The sequence below is a fragment of the Anguilla rostrata genome, chromosome 9, assembly GCF_018555375.3.
Source record: "Anguilla rostrata isolate EN2019 chromosome 9, ASM1855537v3, whole genome shotgun sequence".
NCBI classification, from domain to species: domain Eukaryota; kingdom Metazoa; phylum Chordata; class Actinopteri; order Anguilliformes; family Anguillidae; genus Anguilla; species Anguilla rostrata.
The window spans coordinates 53,841,258-53,859,021 of record NC_057941.1 but is presented as its reverse complement, the minus strand read 5'-3'; the positions used below and the strand labels follow the sequence as shown (position 1 = coordinate 53,859,021).

At 50.5% G+C, this 17,764-nt stretch overlaps 1 protein-coding gene and 1 long non-coding RNA gene across 5 annotated transcripts in view; one reads left to right on the top strand and one right to left on the bottom strand.

The window, feature by feature from the left end:
• LOC135264259 (uncharacterized) overlaps nt 1–6,332 on the bottom strand; it is an 8,203-nt gene extending 1,871 nt beyond the window's left edge. The window contains exons 1-2 of the long non-coding RNA XR_010332643.1: nt 6,099–6,332; nt 1,626–1,768 (exon numbers count right to left, since the gene is read on the bottom strand). This is a non-coding gene — a long non-coding RNA (uncharacterized LOC135264259). The remainder of the gene's footprint in view (nt 1–1,625; nt 1,769–6,098) is intronic.
• A 4-nt stretch (nt 6,333–6,336) lies between these two features.
• Nucleotides 6,337–16,740, top strand: ap4m1 (adaptor related protein complex 4 subunit mu 1). Of its 4 annotated transcripts, none has more exons than XM_064353038.1 (16): nt 6,337–6,491; nt 7,751–7,818; nt 7,964–8,049; nt 8,559–8,665; nt 8,879–8,975; nt 9,142–9,252; nt 9,789–9,866; nt 10,163–10,225; nt 10,544–10,610; nt 10,922–10,975; nt 11,088–11,194; nt 12,044–12,135; nt 12,378–12,422; nt 12,620–12,670; nt 12,986–13,103; nt 14,979–16,740. In XM_064353038.1, the coding sequence occupies exons 2-16, from the start codon at nt 7,761–7,763 to the stop codon at nt 15,168–15,170; spliced, it is 1,326 nt and encodes a 441-aa protein (XP_064209108.1). In that variant the 5' UTR covers nt 6,337–6,491; nt 7,751–7,760; the 3' UTR covers nt 15,171–16,740. The 4 variants fall into 4 exon arrangements, with proteins under 4 accessions (XP_064209108.1, XP_064209106.1, XP_064209105.1 ...); XM_064353036.1 differs by lacking the exon at nt 6,337–6,491 and adding an exon at nt 6,506–6,635; XM_064353035.1 differs by lacking the exon at nt 6,337–6,491 and adding an exon at nt 6,705–6,923.
• The last annotated feature ends 1,024 nt before the right edge of the window (nt 16,741–17,764 follow it).

Below are 17,764 nucleotides of genomic sequence, written 5' to 3'. Positions count from 1 at the left end.
TTACCACACACTCACCTTTACCTGCACTGTGAGGACTTTACCACACACTCACCTCTACCTGCACTGTAAGCACTTTACCGCACACTCACCTCTACCTGCACTGTGAGGACTTTACCACACACTCACCTCTACCTGCACTGTGAGCACTTTACCACACACTCACCTCTACCTGCACTGTGAGGACTTTACCACACACTCACCTCTACCTGCACTGTGAGGACTTTACCACACACTCACCTCTACCTGCACTGTGAGGACTTTACCACACACTCACCTCTACCTGCACTGTGAGGACTTTACCACACACTCACCTCTACCTGCACTGTGAGGACTTACCACACACTCACCTCTACCTGCACTGTGAGGACTTTACCACACACTCACCTCACACCTGCCAAACACACACAAACACACGTGCAAGTGTGTTATATTATGCAGCCTCGCGTTCGTTGCCCTGATCTCAGAAGGCAGGCGCTGAAGCTCAAAGCTCGCTGTGAAAGAGCTTTATCTGCGAGGGAATGAAGCTGAGGGGCTCGACCCCGCAGACAGAGAGCGAGTCCTGGATTCTACCAGCAAAACAGTGCCCACCACTGTCAGAACAGGCTAGAGATACACCTGCAGCAGGATTCATCCAGTCAAGAGCTCTGTGCTGGGGTGTGGAGCTGTGCTGGGGTGTAGGGCTGTGTTGGGTGAGGGGCTCTGTGATGAGGTGAGGAGCTCTGTGCTGGGGTGTGGAGCTCTGTGTTCCAGGTGTGAGGGGCTCTGTGCTGGGGTATAGGGCTCTGTGCTGGTGTGGAGCTCTGTGCTAGGGTGTGGAGCTCTGTGTTCCAGGTGTGAGGAGCTCTGTGTTGGGTGTGAGGCTCTGTGCTGGGTGAGGGGCTCTGTGATGGAGTGAGGAGCTCTGTGCAGTGGTGAGGAGCTCTGTGTTGGGTGTGAGGCTCTGTGCTGGGTGAGGGGCTCTGTGATGGAGTGAGGAGCTCTGTGCTGGGTGAGGGGCTCTGTGTTGGGTGTGGAGCTCTGTGCTGGGTGAGGAGCTCTGTGTTGGCGAGGAGCTCTGTGTTCCAGGTGTGAGGAGCTCTGTGCTGGGGTGTAGGGCTCTGTGTTGGGTGAGGGGCTCTGTGATGAGGTGAGGAGCTCTGTGCTGGGGTGTGGAGCTCTGTGTTCCAGGTGTGAGGGGCTCTGTCCTGGGGTGTAGGGCTCTGTGCTGGGGTATATGGCTCTGTGCTGGTGTGGAGCTCTGTGTTCCAGGTGTGAGGGGCTCTGTGCTGGGGTATAGGGCTCTGTGCTGGTGTGGAGCTCTGTGCTAGGGTGTGGAGCTCTGTGTTCCAGGTGTGAGGAGCTCTGTGTTGGGTGTGAGGCTCTGTGCTGGGTGAGGGGCTCTGTGATGGAGTGAGGAGCTCTGTGCAGGGGTGAGGAGCTCTGTGTTGGGTGTGAGGCTCTGTGCTGGGTGAGGGGCTCTGTGATGGAGTGAGGAGCTCTGTGCTGGGTGTGGAGCTCTGTGCTGGGCGAGGAGCACTGTGTTCCGGGTGTGAGGGGCTATGTGCTGGGGTGTAGTACAGGTGAGTGTTGTGGTGCAGGTGTGAGATGAAACTATGTCACAGATCTGAGGTAACAATGATGCTCACCCGTTGGGTTACACAACCCTTTCCGACTGGTCCCAACCAGCACCCTCCCTTTCTGATTGGTCGCAGCAGGCAGCCTCCCTCTCCGATTGGACGCAGCCATCATTCTCCTGCAGGTCCCCCTTGCACCCATCTGTACAGCTGGGCTGTAGGGAGACATTTCACAGAGCATAAGGCTACTTCACACAGTCTTTAGTTCATCCTTCTACAGCGGTTTCCATCAAACCCTATGTGCACTAGCACCTTGCAACACCCGTGTTTCTCTCCAGGAAAGAGCGTCTGGTGAATAAACATGTACAAGATAGCAGTGGAAAAACAACGTGCAAAAGGAAAACAAGTAACTTATAAGGAAGTACGTGCAGGTTTAATTTAATCTTTTAATCCAGTGGTGTTTGTCAGGATATGGCGAGTGAACCTAGCAGGCGTCTCCCTCTGTCTGAGCCGTTGGCTCCTGCCCTGCTTGAGCAAATGACTGGATGCGATCAAACAACGGGTTAAACTGCAGGGGGGGGGGAGGCACGGCAAATAACACAAAAATTAAATGTTACACAAAAATAAATAATAACGGAACTGAGAGATAAGCGTGGGCCTTTGCTGAAAATCCAGCCGCAGCGTTTCTGAGTCTGAGTGCGCGGCGCGATCCCGACTGACTCGCTTGTATTGATTCGCCCTTTGCGCTGCTTGTAAACAAACCCTTCACCCACGTGACCTGCCCCCTCCCCCGCACCCAGTAGCGAGGCTGCGCTATTACATTTAAATGCAGTTTAAAATGAAAGCGCACCATATTCTACCACATAAAAATCGCTAGTAATATTAAGTGTAGGATAGATAAAATCGTGGGGTTTAAAACAATCAAACTCTGCAGTTTTTGGCGTTTATGTATGGGGCAGTGGGGTGGGGTGCTGGCCCCTCCCCTGAAAATCGCTTGAATCAACTAAAAAAAGAGGAAAAAAATCTTAACTCGTTAGCTGGATCAGAAACTAAATCAAAATGAAACTCCCACGAACGATTACCTCCTTTAACTCTAACGTGCCCAACTAAGGTTAACCTCCTGATGCTGGGGACTGTTTAAAACCGTCCGTTAATGACAAAAAATGCCGTTACAACAGTCCTTCCTCCGCGCCAGTATCTAAATGCGAGACACGTTAAAGCCCAAACAAAATCTCTCAGCAATTTCACTTTCGCTTCTGAACACTTCCCTCGCGAAGGGGCACGAGAGCCTGGCGCAGCAGAGTTCAGAAACTCTGAGACAGATCGCGAACAAGTGAGTAAATTAGAGAACTTACTTCACAGGAAAGGTTAGACAACGTCCCCCTTCGCTTTTTCAAAATCTCTTTGTTGTGTACACCTCGCATCCCGCACCGACAGGGCTCTGGAACAGGGCTAGCCAGATGCGTCAATTTGAGTCACTCATCCCAAACTATGGTCCCCTCGTTCCACACCTGCCCGCACAGTTTGTGATGCGCAGACGGGCCCACCAAAGCCCACAGAAAAAATCATAAATATGTTCTTGTGTCAAAGGCCGTCGGTGGAATTAATCAACTCGCCTCGCGCTGCCCAGCCGCTCGCGCCCCTCCACCGGACAACAAACCGTTGTTTTCTTTCGTCGTTGGACTTATATCTTACGACGCTATTGACCGGGTGCTGGTATGACTCCACACTACACGCGCACTTTGTATATTCCCATCTAACTAAATTATTATCCTAGCATCTTTGGCCGATTCTCCGTCCGCCGCTGTTTTTGTAAACAAAGAAGCACATGGCTTTTCAGCCCATTCACCCCCCGCGGAGCTGCTACTATCCCTCCGCTGGTCAAATAGTCCCTCCGCTTTACTCTTATTAATAAACAACAGTGACTCCCGTGCAAAAAACAAAGTAGTATACCTTGCGGGGGAACATTTTCGAACACCGATCCTGTATCTAGTAATAATATTAACGCGGCCGGTCTTTCACAACGGTTCGATATGTGGTGATGTTTTTCTATACTGCCGCTCCACTGCTGCAAAGCGGAGGAGCCACTCCGGACGAGGCGCGTCATCGCCTCCCCTCTCACAACAATGTCGTGAACCTGCGACATGTGACGTCAGGACACATCCGCCCCACCACGCACGAGCTCAACTGAACTGATTGTTGTTGAACCAGCTGCTCTGAAAGTCCTCCTCATTCGTCAGTTACAGCAGCATCTCCGAAGATGTTGGAGCCGGAGAAGCGGATGTTTGAAGTGCTAGATGACGCTAGCTCATATCCCAGAACGGCAGCAACCCGAATTATAATATTACTGAACCAGAGGACAGCAGGTGCCGAATCTCCAAACTATGGAGAGCTGGCATAGTACACCCACGATCCCATGCACTGGTTTTACAGCCAAATCACGGTGCATTTATGCATGTATGACAGCATGTATGACTGATGGGCATGACTGCTTATTAGATCTGTTCAAAAACATAAGACTTTCACCTCGTTCTTTAAAACAACCATGGGCCGTTTCAGATGCTTTTATCTGCCTGCGCAAACAGCGCCGACGCTGAGAAACAGGCTGTGCAGGCCAGCAGTCCCACAGGTGACTGTGCCGCGACTGGGCCCGGCATTGCCTGTGTAAGAGCTGTGCCTGTGTAAGACCTGTGGCTGTGCGCAGATGTGTTGGGCTGTGGGACTGTGTTGGCGAGATGCAAGTAGCGGCAGCCGTCTGGAGGAAAATGTTTAACTGGATTACCAAAGTTCTTTACATTACATTTATTTAGCAGACGCTTTTATCCAAAGCGACGCACAAAAAAACGATTCTTCATCACAATCATCATCATACCACTGGAATCCAGTTCCATGAGAGCAACACCTCACAGTCTCAGGGTGGGCGAGCCACATCACTCTCTGCGTTTAATGCCAGCCGCTGCTACTAGCAGTCATTTAGTAATTCACATCACATTTTTTTGATAAGTTCATGAATGCCAGATGAAGAGTGTTCCTGTGTCCCACCATGAAACATCTCATTGCTCAGCCAATCTGATCAGTGTAGTCACTGACAAAAAAACCTGAACACACATCGGCCCTGCAGGAAAGGAACTGCTCACCCCAGATTTAAGGCTCTCACACAGAGAGAACACTCTTACACAGAACACATTTTAATGTACAGTCTTACTATTAGCTGGGATTCACCCATGTTTGTTTTTAAGGAAATTTACTTCAAAAAAGATAACATCAAAAACCATGGCGATCACATATGGATGCTAAGAAAAAGTACGAAATATGAGGTACATTTATCTATGGCATGTGAGGACAAATATATATTAAATTAATATATACGCATTCATTCATTTACATTTGTGCAGCCGCGGTTGTTCCAAATGAAATTAAATTTGTGCGGGGTTTTCCTACCCTGATCTCAGTATGCTTACAAAAAAATTATGCCGTGACAGTGCAGTGTACTAAACTACTCCTGCATTTGGAGAGGTTATAGGTTCAAGTAACACGTGGGTAACTGCCATAACTAGCTGTAGGCTATGAATGGATATTGTTAAACTGCTATCGATTAGTAATGCTATAACTTATTTAACACTGATAAAACGCGCCTTCGGCTAGAAAAGAAGAAAAAAAAAAAAAAACTTTTCACACTGTCCTGTAGTGTGAATATTACAATAGAAATCTCAAAACACACTTCCTTTGGACTCGATTATCTCGCCCCACGTGCTGCTCGCGCGTAATTCTTTGTCTCAAAAGTTCGATTCGGGTCGCACCGCGCGCTAGCTAACGTTAAACGGCAAGCTGTGCCACCGACCACCTTCAAACCACAAAGCAATTTCAGGCGTTAGAGGATTTGAGAAAGGTTGTCCGCGCCATGTTACAAGCAAACATAACCTCTTTGATTTCCTTATTCCATACGCTCACTCGGGAGCGATTATTAATCAAATTCACCTGGTAGGCAGCTAAAACGTAATGTTAACCGTGTTCGCGAAACTATTTTGAATAAAAGAAAGCCAGCGCTACCGTTCAGAGACGTTAAATAATAGTCAGAAGCACTGCCAACTTTCGTTTTCGATGGGAATTGCTGAAATACACACTTCCTTAGTTACTTGTTCATGTAGCCTAGTTGTTGTAAATTTAAGTACAAACTGGCTACAATGTGCACGTTTTATAGCTAATTTTAGCTCCACGTAACATGGTTTGTTGAATTAAGTGTGCTTACTATCTAGGTAATGTTACATGAAATGTTATTTAGTCAATCAGCTACGCTAACTTGTCTAACTAGGCTATACATCGACACGCATGGTTAGCAAGCCACATGGCTCGAATTGGAATAGCTCAGTCGCCTAATGTGATGTCAAGTTAGGTCAAAATCCACAGCTACCGAACTCAATAATCAAGGTTTCGCGAATTATACCGGAAATAGCTAAATTACTTGTGTAATTAGCCGTTGCTAAATTGCGAACGCCGAGATTAATTCGCAAGCTAAACTAATTATTTTGGCCGCAGTTAACTTACCCTTCTCAGCTATTGTCTTTATGGTGCATTTTTCCAGTGGTATCCAAACAATTGGAATGGACTTTGAGTACAGCTGGGCTATATGAAGGCATTTATGGCTTGAATTTATTTTTAAATACAGTAACCCCAAAGTCACACTTCGCGAAGAAACGTTTAACTGTGAGCTTACTTATTGACTGGTGTTGGAGTATCCTCAAAACTCAGCCGCTGCGAAAACTAGCGCCAGATCGACATTCGACTTGGCCAATCAATGCTCCTGATTGTTCCAGGGGAGGAGCTTAATAGACCGCTGGTGTGAGGGCTTTATTTTAAATCTAATGTTGTGTGTGGACTGGTGACAGCTGGAGTGGATTATTCTTCGATTGTGATCCTCTAAGAGCGATCTTGGAACAGGTAGTCCTCAGGATGAGACCTTATATCTGGTCAAAAATGATGTGCAGTTTTCCTGCACTGGCAGGGATTGCACATCAACCAGCGAGGCCAAATTCTTCTGTGTTGAATGAACACTCCGCCAACAACATTTCTGGATTGTGCCTGGTACGTCTGTAAACAAGTACGGGCAAATGTGTGCCTTCAGTGATGGATAATGTCCGGCAGTTTCCCTGAAGGCTGAATAGGCTGTGTGCTTAGACAGCACAGACATCAGGGTCCTGCAGAGATGACTGTGCGCTGTCATTGTGGCCATCGCAGCCAAATAGTCATCACTTTGGGATGAAGAGAGTAAGGAGATTCAGCTATGTGGCCTTCAAACTGCATTTGGCCATTCCGAGTCTTACAGCATGAAAGATGGAATGAGAACTGGGTAACTGAACACATCTGTATGCAGTGAGTGTGCGGGTTGAACATGTGATATGAGTTCTGACTGTGTGGGTAATAACCTGTGTGTGTTTGAGAGATGACGACGCGTGTGTTATTCGGACGGTGCATTATTGTGCAGTGCGAGTGATAAGATTCCCGTCACACACGGGGAATTGCTAGGTCCACTCCAGCACGGTAGGTGGCGGTATGCAATTCCAGTGTGGCGGAACCCAGTCAACAAACATACCGACGGAGAAGAGGAAGGGACAATTATTTTTTGATCAGTGTTTTTTTTTTTTTGCTATTACTTGCTAACGTCAGTTTTTTTAACTAAGTGTACTGATGAAAAGTTAAAGTTTATTATCTCGAGCCAGGAATTTCGCTACAGGTTTGAAGTTTTTATCGAGAGTTTTGAAATTGAACAAATGCCGGTGGGTAATGAGTCCGTTTTTATTTGCAGTGTGCTAGCTAGCGATTCACTTTGGCTATGAGTTGTATGCAGGTTTAACTGGCTGGCTAGATAACATCATGCCATGTTAAAAGCTGGCTGATCCATATCATTAGTTTTGTTGTTTGGTTACTGTGCATCTGATCGTTCCTAAGCAAATGACTAATGTTAGTTTGTAACGTTAATTGTTGAATTAATGGTTACGTTGACAGGTCTGAAACATCGCATCAAGCATAGATGTCAGTGTCACCAAGCTTTTGACATACACTCTTGAGCGCTGATGGATTTTGTACCAACTGTTCAATGTAGATGATTGTTCGTCATTTTTCACGTCGTAAGCATATTGTCCATCACGCATGCCTTTTGCACGCATGTGTTTCAGTTTTTGCGTAATGTGTTTCACCAGGTGCGGAAGAATGATTTCCCAGGTGTTTATCTTGTCATCCAAGGGCGATCACCTCATCTATAAAGACTGTATCCTTTGCCTTCGGCTACCGTTTAGCGTAAAATGACCACTCTGCGCTTTTATATAACAGTGGGTGATGTGTGTGTTCAAACTCCCAGTTCATGTGCATGTGCGATCCTGCCATTTTAAAAGACCCTTGACAGGAAACGTCAGTCCGTGGCGAGGCGGCCAGTGACGTCATCAATGTATTCTACGAGATGGTGACGTCCTTGCGTGGAGACCAGGCTCCAGTTGTTATGGTAATGTACTTTTTTTGCGCGGTGCCGTGGAGTCTTGGCTAAAATAATTATTATTCGATAGATTTGTGATGATAGATGATATATGTTTGTATTGATTTCTGGGTGGTAACGATTCCTTTCAGTGAGAATCATATCGGAGTGTTAGTATCGCTGTTGCGGACTTGAATGTCCGCCATTCCATCTTTTTGGCTGCATTCAGGATGTACATATTTCTGGAAGTCTGTGCTGGTTCTGCAGCAAAACTGGCCAAGTTGGGCTGTTCATTGATTGGGCACAAATGCAGGTCTGCAATCCAACCTCATATAAGAAATCTGAACAGAGCAACTGTTCTCTCTTCCTCTCTTTGTCTTAAATTTCTTATATGGTGTAGAGTAGCTGTGTGTATGTAAGTGCTCTGTAAAAGTGATCATGACTTGAGTTTTGTCTGTTGTTTTAATAAAGGTATTTTAAAATGTGTATCATTTCTTTCTCTCCCTCCCTCTCATTTTCTCTTTCTCTCTCACATGCAGAGTCATGATGGACTGCATTTCATCCACATCAGGCAGGGGGGGCTTTACTGTGTTGCCACAACATCCACCAACCCCTCCCCGTTCACCATCATTGAGTTCCTTAACAGGTCAGAGGCTGTGTGTGTGTGAGTGTGAGTGTGAGTGTGAGTGTGTGTGCATGCATGTACGTGTGTGCCTCTGTGCAGTTTGGCTACTGTGCACACAGCAGTTGATACATTGTGTTCAAACTGCTGCTTTTTGTGCAGTATCATTGTGCATAGTGGTTGCTGTGTTTGTGCATATTTACTGTGTGTAATCTTTGCTCTGATTGTGTGTGTCAGATTTGCAGGTCTCATTAAGGACTATTGCGGCAGTCTCTCGGAGAAATCCGTCAAGATGAACTTTGCCCTCATTTACGAGATGCTGGATGAGATGCTGGTGAGAACCCTGTAGACTCAATCCCTCTCCTGTCCATACAGACTCAGCTGCTCCTGATACACACACACACACACACACACCTTACTCCGTATCTTCCCCCATTCATCTGTCACTCTCCTTTATTCATCCCCCTCTATCTCTCTCTCTCTCTCTCTCCATCATGCAGGACTATGGCTACATCCAGACCACTTCCACTGACATCCTGAAGAACTTCATCCAGACAGAGGCTGTGAGCTCCAAGCCTGTCAGTCTCTTTGACCTCAGCAACGTTGGGCTGGTGAGACTGACACCCCCCATCTCTCTCTGTCTCTCTCTCTCTCCCTCCCTCCCCCCCTCTCTGTCTCTCTCCCTCCCCCCCTCTGTCTCTCTCTCTCTCCCTCCTCCCCTCTCTCTGTCTCTCTCTCTCTCTTTCTCTCTGTCCCTCTCAAGGTGTCACTTAATGTCAGAACTGCCAGTTTGCTGACTCCTCCCCTATTGGACTGGCTCCTCCCCCTGTGCACATAGGAGTTGTGTTGCTGTAAAGCGTGTGATTGGCTGCAGTGTGGAGGGGCTTATCCCGCTGGGGTGTTGGTGGGTTGTGTTGCTGTAAAGCGTGTGATTGGCTGCAGTGTGCAGGGGCTTATCCCACTGGGGTGTTGGTGGTTTGTGTTGCTGTAAAGCGTGTGATTGGCTGCAGTGTGGAGGGGCTTATCCCGCTGGGGTGTTAGTGGGTTGTGTTGCTGTAAAGCATGTGATTGGCTGCAGAGTGCAGGGGCTTATCCCGCTGGGGTGTTGGCGGGTTGCTGATGTCACTCCTTCTCCGCCCCCCTGCAGTTTGGCGCAGACACGCAGCAGAGCAAAGTGGCCCCCAGCACCGCTGCCAGCCGCCCCCTCATGTGCAGCCGGGACCAGGTGAGTCACCTGGGGGGGGGAGGGAGGAGGGAGGGACGGGGGGGGGGGCCCACGAAGCTCCCAAAACACAGGGCTGTACTCTTTCTGTTCTCTCTGATTCATATCACAGGGCATCTGATTGGCCGTGGTCACAGAGCCGATCTCATCTGATTGGCCATGGTCACAGGGCAGAGGTCATTTGATTGGCCATGGTCACAGAGCTGACCTAATTGCAGTAAAGACTGAGGATGAGGATGGATATGGTGAGATGAAGGCCCTTGATCAGCTGCTTTGTCCTGGTTCTCTCTGTCTCTCAGGGGGGGAAGAACGAGGTCTTTGTTGACGTCATCGAGAGGCTGACCGTCGTCATTGGCTCCAACGTGAGTCCGACATGCGTGTGCTGCCCCGCCCACACACTGCTCCACCCACACACTGCTCCACCCACACACTGCCCCGCCCACACACTGCTCCACCCACACGCTGCCCCGCCCACACACTGCTCCACCCACACACTGCCCCGCCCACACACTGCTCCACCCACACGCTGCCCCGCCCACACACTGCCCCGCCCACACACTGCTCCACCCACACGCTGCTCCACCCACACGCTGCTCTACCCACACACTGCTCCACCCACAGTGGAGCCACACACTTTTTCTCACTGTGTCTCCCTCTCTGTCTCTCTCTCTCTCCTCCAGGGCGTTCTGATGAAGGCTGAGATTCAGGGGGAGATCAGGGTCAAGTGTTACCTGCCCACCTGCTCAGGTGAGTGAGGTGTTGAGGTAATGCGGTGTTCAGGTGCCCGGGTGAGAAGGTTGATTAAAGTTTTAATGCCCCCCTCAGCACAGTGCACGCTCGTCCCCCTGTGTGGGCTCCTCCCCCTGTGTGGGCTCTCAGCCAGAATGTGATGGGTTCAGCTGTGATGCTAGTGCTAACTCTCTTTCTCCCTCTGTTCTCTCTTCCTGTTTCCTCCCATCACTCTCCCTCCATTTCTGTCCCTCTTCTTTATTTCCCTTCATCTTTGCTCTCTCCCTCCCTCCCTCCCTCCCCCTCCCCCTCTCTCTCTCTCTCTGTAGAGATGAGAATTGGGTTGAATGAGGAGTTCAGCATTGGGAAGTCCCAGCTTAGAGGTGGGTACAGCACCAATATTAGCCCCCCCGCCCCCCCAGCCAACTCACTGCAGAGATGTACATCACCCCCCCCCCCCAATGATCTGTGTCTGATCTCTCTCTCCCTCCTCAGGTTATGGAGCAGCAGTGAGGGTGGATGAGTGTAGTTTTCATCATGCTGTAAAGCTGGAGGAGTTTGACAGCTACAGGATCCTGAGAATTTGTCCCAGCCAAGGAGAGGTACTCATAAACACACACATGTGAACAGGGTCTGCCTGCAAGGAGAGGTACTCATATAAACACACACATGTGAACAGGGTCTGCCTGCAAGGAGAGGTACTCATATAAACACACACATGTGAACAGGATCTGCCTGCAAGGAGGGGTACTCATATAAACACACACATGTGAACAGGGTCTGCCTGCAAGGAGAGGTACTCATATAAACACACACATGTGAACAGGGTCTGCCTGCAAGGAGAGGTACTCATATAAACACACACATGTGAACAGGGTCTGCCTGCAAGGAGAGGTACTCATATAAACACACACACGTGAACAGGGTCTGCCTGCAAGGAGAGGTACTCATATAAACACACACGTGAACAGGGTCTGCCTGCAAGGAGAGGTACTCATATAAACACACACATGTGAACAGGGTCTGCCTGCAAGGAGAGGAACTCATATAAACACACACATGTGAACAGGGTCTGCCTGCAAGGAGAGGAACTCATATAAACACACACATGTGAACAGGGTCTGCCTGCAAGGAGAGGTACTCATATAAACACACACATGTGAACAGGGTCTGCCTGCAAGGAGAGGTACTCATATAAACACACACATGTGAACAGGGTCTGCCTGTGACCCAGACGCTTCCTGAGCAGGCCCTGTGAGTCACTCCCGCGCTGCCCTCACTTCCTCCTTCCTGTTTCCACACAACCCTGGTCACATGACCCTCCCACTGGTCAGACAGACATCCTCTGTACCCACACACACACACAGACACAGACACGCACACGCACACACAAACAGACACACACGCACACACACACGCACACACACACACTGTTCTCTCTCTCTCTGTAGCAGACGGTGATGCAGTATCAGCTCTGTGACGACCTACCCTCAGCCCCGCCCTTCCGGCTCTTCCCCACAGTGGAGAGGGACAACAGTGGCAGGTACTCACCCTTCACTTCCTGTTATCCAAGAGCAATCACTTCCTGTTATTCAAGAGAAATCACTTCCTGTTTTCCAAGAGCAACCACTCCCTGTTTTTCAGGGCTATGTTTCACAAAAAGTAAATGGTGAATACATTTTGGTTTGATCAAAATAGAAAATCTGTGGCCAAAGCTTATCTTATTTTCTCTCAGTGATAAAGTTCGGTCTCTCTCTCTCTCTCTCTCTTACTCTCTTACTGCAGGTTGTTAATATACTTAAAGCTCAGGTGTGATCTGCCTCCAAAGAGGTTCGTTTTTTTGTTTGTTTTAACACTCTTTCAAGATTCTATGTCATGTGTTTATATGCAGAATATTGTGTTTTCATGCGCCAATGTTGTAGTGTAACAATGTCATATAGTGATGTGGTGGATGCCATGCAGGGATATAACACTGTATGTGTGTGTGTGTGTGGTCTCTCTCTCTCTCTCTCTCTCTCTCTCTGCAGTGCTGCTCTGAGTGTGTCTGTCACAGTGCCGGTGCCCAAAGGCTCATTAAGGTGAGAAAAGTAACATCTGCACCTCTCTCTCTCTCGCTTTCTTTCTTTCTTTCTCTCTCTGTTTCTCTCTCTCAGGCAGGAAACTGTGTGAGTGTGTGTGTGTCTGTCTGAGTGAGTGAGTGAGTGAGGGAGTGTGTGTGTGTGCTTGTGTGTGTGAGTGTGTGAGTGTGTGAGTGTGTGTGTGTGTGTGCACTGCCATGTTTATGCGGCCTGTCCTTTCCCAGGTGGATTAGCACACACCTCTGGTGTGGTGTCCTCTTTGAAAAATTTCTCCTGTTTCCTTTTTCCCTCTCTCTCTTCACCCCCCCCCCCCAGTTTGTCTCAGGAGTTGAGCAGTCCGGATCAGACAGCTGAGCTGCAGGCCAGCAGTAAGGCTGTGTTCTGGGAGATACCACGTTTCCCTGGGGGGGCCCAGCTTTCCGCTCTCTTCAAAGTGAGTTTGTGGTGGGGGGGGGCTAATCCAGCCTAATGCAGTCTAGCACAGTTTAGCACAGACTTAGTCCAGGAAAGCACAGCTGGGCATCGACTCAGTCACTGGCTCTAGCAGCTGCCTGCGGGTCCTCATGCAGACGTGTGATTCGCTGTAGCAGTACCCTGCGGGTCCTCATGCAGACGCGTGATTCGCTGTAGCAGTACCCTGCGGGTCCTCATGCAGACGCGTGATTCGCTGTAGCAGTACCCTGCGGGTCCTCATGCAGACGCGTGATTCGCTGTAGCAGTACCCTGCGGGTCCTCATGCAGACGCGTGATTCGCTGTAGCAGTACCCTGCGGGTCCTCATGCAGACGCGTGATTCGCTGTAGCAGTACCCTGCGGGTCCTCATGCAGACGCGTGATTCGCTGTAGCAGTACCCTGCGGGTCCTCATGCAGACGCGTGATTCGCTGTAGCAGTACCCTGCGGGTCCTCATGCAGACGCGTGATTCGCTGTAGCAGTACCCTGCGGGTCCTCATGCAGACGCGTGATTCGCTGTAGCAGTACCCTGCGGGTCCTCATGCAGACGCGTGATTCGCTGTAGCAGTACCCTGCGGGTCCTCATGCAGACGCGTGATTCGCTGTAGCAGTACCCTGCGGGTCCTCATGCAGACGCGTGATTCGCTGTAGCAGTACCCTGCGGGTCCTCATGCAGACGCGTGATTCGCTGTAGCAGTACCCTGCGGGTCCTCATGCAGACGCGTGATTCGCTGTAGCAGTACCCTGCGGGTCCTCATGCAGACGCGTGATTCGCTGTAGCAGTACCCTGCGGGTCCTCATGCAGACGCGTGATTCGCTGTAGCAGTACCCTGCGGGTCCTCATGCAGACGCGTGATTCGCTGTAGCAGTACCCTGCGGGTCCTCATGCAGACGCGTGATTCGCTGTAGCAGTACCCTGCGGGTCCTCATGCAGACGCGTGATTCGCTGTAGCAGTACCCTGCGGGTCCTCATGCAGACGCGTGATTCGCTGTAGCAGTACCCTGCGGGTCCTCATGCAGACGCGTGATTCGCTGCAGCAGTACCCTGCGGGTCCTCATGCAGACGTGTGATTCGCTGTAGCAGTACCCTGCGGGTCCTCATGCAGACGCGTGATTCGCTGTAGCAGTACCCTGCGGGTCCTCATGCAGACGCGTGATTCGCTGTAGCAGTACCCTGCGGGTCCTCATGCAGACGCGTGATTCGCTGTAGCAGTACCCTGCGGGTCCTCATGCAGACGCGTGATTCGCTGTAGCAGTACCCTGCGGGTCCTCATGCAGACGCGTGATTCGCTGCAGCAGTACCCTGCGGGTCCTCATGCAGACGCGTGATTCGCTGTAGCAGTACCCTGCGGGTCCTCATGCAGACGCGTGATTCGCTGCAGCAGTACCCTGCGGGTCCTCATGCAGACGCGTGATTCGCTGTAGCAGTACCCTGCGGGTCCTGATTCGCTGTAGCAGTACCCTGCGGGTCCTCATGCAGACGCGTGATTCGCTGCAGCAGTACCCTGCGGGTCCTCATGCAGACGCGTGATTCGCTGTAGCAGTACCCTGCGGGTCCTCATGCAGACGCGTGATTCGCTGTAGCAGTACCCTGCGGGTCCTCATGCAGACGCGTGATTCGCTGTAGCAGTACCCTGCGGGTCTCCCTGTGTGGCGAGCGTTTGAGGAATTTGGAATCCCTGACTTGATTGACATATTCAGTGTGACTTGTGTTTTAAATAGTAAATGGCTAGTGCTGATTGCCCCTGAGTAGTGATTGGACAGATTCTTCTGAGATGTGCAGAGTTTTCAGTTCTGGATAAAGAGAAAGTCAGTGTGATTGACATGGGGATCTGACCAATCGTCTGTCTCTCCAGCTGGAGGTTCCTGGCCTAAGCTCCGCCTCCCTGATGGAAGTGGGTCCGGTCAGCCTGAGCTTTGAGCTGCCGAAGCACACTTGTACTGGGCTGCAGATCCGATTCCTCCGCCTGTCCCCGGCCCAGCCCGGTCCGCCCCAGCGCTGGGTCCGCTACGTCACGCACTCCGACTCGTACACCATCCGAATCTGAGTCTGACACCACCCGATTCTGAGTCTGACACCATCCGCATCTGAGTCTGACACCATCCGATTCTGAGTCTGACACCACCCGCATCTGATGCACTGACACACACACACACACGTGCACATGTCCAGAGAACACCACAACTGTCCCTCACGCCAATCCCGGACAGTGGCCATGTTCTGTCCTCTCCAAACAGAGCTGCTTGTCCAGCCTCCTGGCTGTCACCCACACACACGCACTCACACACACGCACTCGCACACACGCACTCACACACGCACACACGCACTCACACACGCACACACGCACACACGCACTCACACACGCACACACGCACTCACACACACGCACTCGCACACACGCACTCACACACGCACACACGCACTCACACACGCACACACTCACACACGCACTCACACACACGCACTCGCACACACGCACTCGCACACACGCACTCACGCACACGCACATGCACACACGCACTCACACACGCACATGCACACACGCACTCACACACGCACACACGCACACACGCACTCACACACGCACATGCACACACGCACTACACACACGCACACACGCACTCACACACACACGCACACGCACTCACACACACGCACACGCACACACGCACTCACACACGCACATGCACACACGCACACACGCACTCACACACACGCACATGCACACACGCACTCACACACACGCACTCACACACACGCACTCGCACACACGCACTCACACACGCACACACGCACACACGCACTCACACACACGCACATGCACACACGCACTCACACACGCACACACGCACTCACACGCACACGCACTCACACACACGCACATGCACACACGCACACACGCACTCACACACGCACATGCACACACGCACACACGCACTCACACACACGCACATGCACACACGCACTCACACACACACTGCACACACACACACACGCACATGCACACACGCACACACGCACTCACACACACGCACTCACACACACGCACGCACATGCACACACGCACTCACACACACACGCACATGCGCACACACGCACACACGCACTCACACACACACGCGCACTCACACGCACATGCACACACACACACACGCACACGCACATGCACACACACACACACACTCACACACGCACGCACACATGCACAACGGAGCTGTTTTTTCCAACCTCCTGATAGTCACACACACTCCTACACGCACACTCACACACACGCACACTCACACACACTCGCACACACACACACACTCCCACACGCACACTCACACACACACACTCACACACACACACACACATGCACAACGGTGCTGTTGGTCCAGCCTCCGGGCAGTCTGGTTGTGCATCTTGTCATGCACTTTGAGTGAATGCATTCAGCAAATGGATTTAGCATTTATTTATTTAATAAATATTGTATAAACTGAGTGTTACTTACATTTGTAAATATTTACATACACGTATGTTGAGCCTTTGATGTTTTTTTGACCGGCACAATGAGAATGATGATGAGAGAATATACAGAAAACTGCCCCAATAAATCAATAGTAGTATCGAAAGGAAACCTGTGGTGGTTATTCCAGGCTAATGCACATTATCAGTTCATGTTTGCTGGTATCTAGTGTGGAACCCTAGATTCGTACAGGAGTTGCTGGAGGAAGATTCAGCCAGTCAGGTGAGAGCAGTGGTTTCACAGAGATTCTCTATAACATCCGAGATTCTGTCTCACTGCTGTTGAAGTCATTCCCATTCCAGAGCATTCCCGTTTGAGCCGTGTTCTGAAAATCAATTCAGAGCCTTGCTGAGTGCTGAGGGATGCACATTCTGACCTGCATCCCCAGAGCCTCCTGTGGTTAAGATCTCAGAGGGCGAAGGAAGAAAGGCTGGAGTTGAATATCTGGTGTGTCTGTGGTATCTGTGCGAAGAACCAGCTCACTGGTTTTGTGAAGCCCTTGCATGTGGGCTAAAGACTGGCGGTTTATTTCAGCGCTCGTGCAATGCTGATAAACCGTAATGAAGGTAAAAAGAGAAGAAGAGGGAGGCGAGTGATGAGCTGCTGCTGCAGTTAAGAGGACTGAAAAAATTAAGGGTGTACTTTCTCAGAGCTTACGCCCTGTTCTGCTCAGGCTGAAAACACAACAGCATGACCCCCCCAACAGCATGACCCCCCCAACAGCATGACCCCCCAACAGCATGACCCCCCAACAGCATGACCCCCCCAACAGCATGACCCCCCCAACAGCATGACCCCCCCAACAGCATGACCCCCCCAACAGCATGACCCCCCAACAGCATGACCCCCCAACAGCATGACCCCCCCCCCCAGCTAGCTGATCTTATCGCAGTTTCCAGAGAACAGACGGATAAATAGAGGAAGAAAAACAGCCGTTGTATCGCAGTGATTTTCACTCTGCTTATATTTGCAGCCGATGCTGCAGCTCTGTGCTGAATTAAATAAAACCCGTTTGCAGAGGAGCCCCAGGCCTCGTTAAGCTCACAGGAACCTCGGCTGCCATTTTCACCCGGGGGAAGCAAAGCGTGCGCTGACTCGTGGTCAATGTGTGAAACTGGTGAACACCACGTTAGTG

Excerpts from the sequence above, each read along its gene's own strand:
- ap4m1 (XM_064353035.1), top strand. The coding sequence starts at position 6,835 with ATGTGGCCTTCAAACTGCATTTGGCCATTCCGAGTCTTACAGCATGAA. Across the intron at positions 8,976-9,141 it reads AGATGCTGGATGAGATGCTG|GACTATGGCTACATCCAGAC; the intron begins GTGAGAACCCTG and ends TCCATCATGCAG. Across the intron at positions 12,136-12,377 it reads GAGAGGGACAACAGTGGCAG|GTTGTTAATATACTTAAAGC; the intron begins GTACTCACCCTT and ends CTCTTACTGCAG.